The sequence below is a fragment of the Pholis gunnellus genome, assembly GCF_910591455.1.
Source record: "Pholis gunnellus genome assembly, chromosome: 6".
Taxonomy (NCBI): Eukaryota; Metazoa; Chordata; class Actinopteri; order Perciformes; family Pholidae; genus Pholis; species Pholis gunnellus.
This window is the reverse complement of record NC_136532.1, coordinates 6,276,520-6,283,306: the sequence shown is the minus strand read 5'-3', so window position 1 is coordinate 6,283,306 and position 6,787 is coordinate 6,276,520. Positions and strand designations below refer to the sequence as shown.

At 43.1% G+C, this 6,787-nt stretch overlaps 1 protein-coding gene across 1 annotated transcript in view; it reads left to right on the top strand.

The window, feature by feature from the left end:
• Positions 1-1,614: 1,614 nt before the first annotated feature.
• gpat2 (glycerol-3-phosphate acyltransferase 2, mitochondrial) overlaps positions 1,615-6,787 on the top strand; it is a gene marked incomplete at both ends in the record, with an annotated part of 30,052 nt that continues 24,879 nt past the window's right edge. The window contains 5 exons of the mRNA XM_079161629.1: positions 1,615-1,686; positions 3,658-3,768; positions 4,703-4,773; positions 4,869-4,979; positions 5,362-5,484. Coding sequence (XP_079017755.1) covers positions 1,615-1,686; positions 3,658-3,768; positions 4,703-4,773; positions 4,869-4,979; positions 5,362-5,484 — 488 coding nt within the window. The remainder of the gene's footprint in view (positions 1,687-3,657; positions 3,769-4,702; positions 4,774-4,868; positions 4,980-5,361; positions 5,485-6,787) is intronic.

Sequence of the window (6,787 nt, the reverse complement as noted above, 5' to 3'; positions counted from 1 at the left end):
ATGTGTTGAAGTTCAATTAGAGTTTGGCAATATGGCGAGATGTATCTCATTTTTTTTTTTTTTTCCAGGCTGGATCACGATCCACGATCTTAGCACGATTCTTTTTCATGTTTGTTTTTAAAACTATATTGCAAGTAACTGACCAGTACAACCAAACTTTTTTCCCCTATTTAAAAAAATGGCCGCCCTACTAGGTAACAAATCGCCACACCAACTTCTGTTCTAGCCTCCCGGTTTGTAACCTACCATTTGACCCCTGCCTTCGAGCTGTCAAGGACTGGAAGGTAATCAGTAACTACAGGCTCCTTCAGCCGTAAAACAAACACTCTGTATTTGTTTTTAACAAAAGGCTCCAGCATAATATTTTCATGAACTAATTAATCATCATGATATGAACATGATATGATGATGATTAATAATTATGCTATGCTCTGTGTGACATATCAAGTTGAGTCAAATCGAGTTGGTATCAGTATCACTTTAAGGGCGCTGCTAGTGTTACTGGCATCGTACTTTTGTTACGCGATGCCCTGTAATGGGGACTGAACCTAACGAGACTCCTGAATGTGATTGGAGTAACCACAGGAAGATTTAGTAGAAGAGTTTGTGTCACAGGATGGCAGCCGTCTGCGTCTCGTTTCTTTTGTAGTTGAAATGAAGCCTTAGAAAGAACTAAAGGGGGGCTCTCTCGGGATGCTGGCTTTTATACTGTCGTAGCTTTCTCCAGCACGCACTGCCTCTTGATCTGTATTAAATCCACCTTAATCTTTGATGATGACTCATTTGAGCTCAGACACGGCCAACGCTATCAATTAGGTAACCTGTTTAAGCTTGATCAAATCACATTGCGACCTACGATGCCAACTCTCATTACTGTGTTTCCGAGCGGCAAAAGGACACAGAATCGGTTTCATAAGAGGATGTTTTACAGCTGATGGCTATGTACCCTGCTTTTAATGATTTATATATAACCCACTGGTGAGTGTTTGCCCCGCTCCACCTGTACGCTGCTGAGCAAGGACAGCCTCGAGTTCCCGTCAATCTCTAATCTCTTAATGGCAGTTCTGTCCTTGTTTCATTCCTTCCTGCATGCATAAGGCGGCACACAAACTTTAAAAGGAAAGTTTGCCACAAGTCAAATGAAAGGAAACAATGAGGAAACCGGCAGCAAGAAGCGACTTTCCCTTAACTGAACAGAATGAAGGGAAGGGTACAGATTTGAGAGGATTGAGGACGGCGTAGGGGAAGAAGTGCTGGTTAGATGGGTGAAATTGTTGCTGTGGGGCACAGGGTGATAGATTGGTGAGGGCTACCAGCTCTCTCCTGCCAAACGACCAGAGGACAAAATATATTTAATGTCACACTGAGATGTTGTGTGCGCAAGTGGATGTGTGTTTATTTCCTAAAATTGGAGAGTAGAGGCTTTTTTTCTGAAAGCACTGCCCTCTGAAAAGTCACAAAATTGGTCTTGTAAAGCTCCTAAAAAAAAAAAGAACGGCGGCCCACTCACATTCACATGTGCTCACATGTGCCGTACTGCACTGTATAATATATTCGTTTCCTCCAATCTTTTCTCTGCCAGGACGCTGAGTAGAAGTCTGCAGGCGGCTCACCATGGTGCAAGAGACGCATGATGGGAAAAACAAAGACACGAACCTTCCACCGATCCAACAAAATAGACCTGCTGTAAGAACACTGCCTGCATGACTCTCTCCCACTGACATCTCCCACTTCACCCCATGTGCACCGATCTCAAAGTCATTGTTCCTCACAATCACTAGAGAAACATGCACGGCCACATGTGCTTCACTCCGTTTGATGTTTTTCCAAATCGCAGGATGTGATTTATCAGTGAATCGTACTCATCCAGCAGAGAGTGAAGGGATTTTTTTATTTTTTAATACGTCAACACTTTGGGAAATGTTCTTATTTGCCGTTAAAGGAGAAGGTCGATATCGTTCTTGTGTCAGTGTTTGTATTAAATATGGAGCCGGAGCCTGCAGGCGATTAGCATAAAAACAGGTTAGCTGTTTCTGTCCAGAGTTCAAAAGGCTACCAGCACCTCAAAACCTCATGGATCAACACTTTTTAGCAAGCCATAATGCAATAACTCTGCATAATTTAAATGTATTAGACGCTCACCTCCACTTCTGAAAAACCTGTATTCTCTCTACCGACTCCTCTGGTTGCAAAAACAAGTCGATAGTATAGAAGTCTATTAGAAAATGACTCTACTTCTCACTTCAGTAAATATAAAGAGTTTATCGTCTCAATCTCTAGTTTCACGTCTTCTTCATTACAGCATGAAGTTTCATTTAGTAAATGATGGTCCTAATTAGAGTAAAATAGTCCATAAAGCAAGGGTATGCTTTAGGGCGGGGCTACCTTTTGATTGACGGGTCGCTACCAGCCGTATACGTAACAAATATGGTTGCAAGAAACCAAGATGGCGACGGCCTTAATGCCAAACTTGGGGCTGCAAAATGGCAGTCCACAAACCAATAGGTGACGTCATTATGTGCCGATTATTACATTACATACGACACCCTCTATCCTTTATACCGTCTCACTAGTATTGTATTTTATAACCGTTCCATCAAAGCTTTTTTATAACCGTAAGGTTTTGTCCTTTAAATCGACCTCTTTCTTGGCGAAGCACAAATTCAGTCAGCTGCTATGTTTACTGGAATCCATCATCATCGCTCAACCTCGAGAAAGTGTTATTGATTTCAGGAGATTCATTAGCTCATTTAGGCTAAACAGGGTAATCAGTCTGAATCCTAACTAACACCTCATTTCAGGCGCAGTAACAGCACACACTGCATGATATTTAATGGGTAACGTTGCATAACAGATATTTGTACAACTGACCAGCAGTCGACATGCTACAGGAGAGCTGAAATCTGATCAGTATACAGTACACAGTCAGAACACGTGCTGCTTATGTTTATGATGTGCTCTGATTGCTTGAGACCGGGTCTAATATGGGCCCCGTATTAATATTTATAGCGCTGCAAGTTGCACGCTGCCTTGGATTCAGAGTTAACCCAATCACAGCGACACAGAGATCACAACACACTCCTGATGAAATCAAGAGCATAGACTCGAAGCATTTAAACTGGCTGTTTTTTTTTTATGACCAGCGCCGTTTCATTTCTGAAGAGCTGATGAAATCAAATACGCCATTTCTGTTTGTCAGCTTGTCAGAACCAGGTGACCGGGAGATATCGGGTTACACAGGTAGAGAGCAGAGAACATGTTTACCTGCACTGTAAAAAAACAAATGCAGCAGGTCAGTAATCAGATTTCACCCCTGACCTTTAATCACAAGCAACACCCTTTCTGCAGAAAACAGACCAATGCTGGTGAAGTGCATGTTAACACCTATCTGGCATCTCTGGCTTGTACTTCTCAGAATTAGAGAGAGCAAGTCCAGTCCTCTTAAATTACCACATACACCAAACTAGCTATAGCTAATGCAGTCTGACAGACCCGAAATAAAGCTGTAACCTTTTTAGAGAGGTGTCGTCTCCAGAAGGAGTTTTGCTGTTAATTAGCCTGCCCTCACTGCTATAAATGGGGTTAGAAATAGAGTCACCTGTTGTTGCAAGCTTGTGTTTGTGTTGTTCATTTTGTATTTGAATCTTTCCCTCTCAGTTGTCATGGGAAATGAAGATCAAGAAAAGGCTGAAGACGGTGCCTCCCTGTCTGGGCATGTTCCGACCGACTGTTGGCCAGTGCTGCCACCAGTGCACCCCGGACAGTCTGGTGAGTGCAGAGGGAGGAGGGGGGGGGGGGGGGGGGGGGGGGGGGGGAGGGAGAGGGAGAGGGAGAGGGAGAGGGAGGGAGAGAGAGAGAGAGAGGGAGAGAACTATACCATCCAACACATTCAATGGCCTGAACGTATGCTGACCATACATGATGGCCTAAGCTTCAGTGAATTTAAAGACACCTTTCACAGAGATTCTGAAAAGGGCTGAAACGCTGACAAAATGCATGTAGTTAACTAAAAACATCAGAATTCAGCAAGTCAAAGGGTTCTTCTGCCACCTTATGTCTACCAGAGGTGCAGTTGATTAATACCCTCCTTATAATATACGTCAATTGAAATGACAATCGGACAAGTTAGCGAGCTAATGTTAGCTATGTGTTAGCGAGCTACTGTAGCTGGCTAAGGTACTTGCAAACGTAATACTGCACAGCTTTTTGATGCAGCCACAGTATTACAGGGTTAGATAGATAGACAGTTACTTTATTCATTCTTTATTCATTTATTAATACTTTATTTTTTCACTACAGCAGCATTTATAGATACAGGTACAGCAATAGAAATAACATTACCGTCCAAACTCTTTGGAATAGAAAGATAGTTGTCTTAAAGGAGACATGTGGACACAATGCGTCACGTTTTATTGCCTGTATCCTCCAGTTTTCGATATGGCAGCTTATAAAAATGTAGTTCTGGGTTCTTTACCCTATTGTTAGAGCATCCCACCACACTGCAGCTTTTTGACATTTTTCTGTTTGTAAGCAGACTGAATCAGAAAAGAGGGACCTTCACGCAATACAAAGCCAATGGAGAGCGATGAATTGTTTCCCCCTCTGTGGGACAGGCTGCTTTTTTTTAATACAATGAATTGGATCTGGGTTTATCTTGACGCCCACGTCATCTGTCTGTGTGTGCTCTTCTGTCGTGGCGTAGAGCAAGAAACCCGGACAGACTTCTCTTCTTGGCTTCCAGAATCTGCTGAGCTTCAACGAGACACAAACCAGGTATCGATGACATCTACAGCATTTCAGGCAAACAAACATCCAAAACGCACTCACCCATGCACAATCTCTGCCTCTGTGTGTTTTTTGTATTGCAGGTATCGAGGCTGGCTGGTGCGGAGGGTGTGCTGCCTGCTGTTTGTGAGTGGGTGCAAGATTTACGCCAGCCCTGTTAGCAACAGATTGGAGAGAGTCTGTCAGAGCAACAGGTACCGGAGGAGGAGGAGGAGGAGGAGAGATACCTAAAGAGAGTAAATAAATGATAGAGAAAATGAAACGGGGCCCTGCTGTTCTAGAGAGAGGGAAACAGAGAGCAGGAGAGGCGATAAGAGACGCAAACAAAGATACAGAAAATGAACGCCATCTTGGGCAGAGAGAATGCACACATTCCCCATCTCTGTCATCTCTGCTGTTGGTATCTCTTGTTTTCTCTCCTTGGGTGTAATTGAGTTTAGCCTTTATGTAACCTGACCTCTTTACTCAGGGATGTTGTTGTTGTTGTCTCACTGGAAAGCGGGTGTTTGTCTGCATGTAGCACAGAAGAGGCTTTGTGATGTGCTCACCCTGCTGTCCTGTGACCATGTGTTTCAGGGTGAAGGAGGCGCTCACAGCAGAGCACAAAGCGCCCGAGGGGGGAGACAGCCGAGGGCATCTCAACCACCTCTCACCACTCCTCCCCATCATTAACACCTGCATCTCCCCTGGCTTCTTGCGGTGTGTGTGTGTGTGTGTGTGTTTCTTCTTTCTGTTTGTGTGGGGCAAAGGGCAAGGTTCAAAGATTGCTGTTTATTTATTGATACAAATATTTTTTCTATATTGATTTAAAGCTGCACTAAGCAACCGTTTCACTTGGAAGTAAGAAGAAATAAAATAGGATTTATTCTTCTATCATCAGTGTGAAAATAGAGTTGTGACGTTCAGTTCAGTAACTTTATTGTCCCAGCGGAGGGAATTCATTTAGCAAGCAAGAAAACAAACATGAAACATAAACTAAAACGGCCGAGCGTGACCAGAGCTACATTGTTGGCGAGTTGCCTTTAAAGTGACGCTCATGCGCTTGTTGATGTAGTCTTTATTAAATGGCACTGAGATCTGGCTAAAAGCATTTTATTTCTTTTAGATGGGACGGAACGGCGTGAAACAAAAACATGCGGTACTTCACAGCTGATCTTTGATCTGTAGCTCATCACGCCCGTTACGCAGCGTCAAGTGTGGGGCATCAGCGGCTTCCATTGAAAATGACTTGTAGCCTGTTGCTGTGTGGCTCATAGCATAAGACATAAAGACACTCCACGATTCCAACGAGACAGGACTTAAACGACACTGTTTGCTGCTTGCCTCTGTTACAGGTCACTACAGGCGCACCGCCCTCCTCGTTGAATGCTTTCTGTTATTATTCATCAATCTTCCTCAAAATAGAAACACTAGAGTCTTTTTAGATGATATAAGGACACTAAAAGTTTAAATTATTGCAACTTCATTTATGCAAAATGACGTTGTCACCTGCTCCGACACAGAGTTTTTGGGTTGTACCATTCTTGTAAACGCGATATTTCAGGAACACTTTAAGCTAATTCCCTCAAATGTGGCACTTAAGGATGAAGTGATTAGTATTTGATGGTCAACGGTCCCTGTGAACTCACGACACGTTTCTGCTAATTATGACCTTTTCACCCAAATGTCTAATAGGATAAGATGATGAAGCGATGACATTTTGGACAGACATTGATGTTAATTGCAACATGACTGGTCGGCATTCGATCCAACCGCGAGGCGGTAATTCTAGTTTCCCTTAAACCCTGTTCCACAACATTCAGTAAAGGATAAAGCTGGTCATATTATGTGGTTTTTTTTCTCGTTGTCAACAAACTTCATGAAGAGACCAAAGCCCACACTGAATGGATCTATTGAAGTATTTTGATTGTGTAGACATACAAAGCGTGGTACAGCTTTAATCCTCTGTTTCACAGACCTTGATATTTGTCCAAAAGAAATTAAAACGCATCACTGAGCCAAA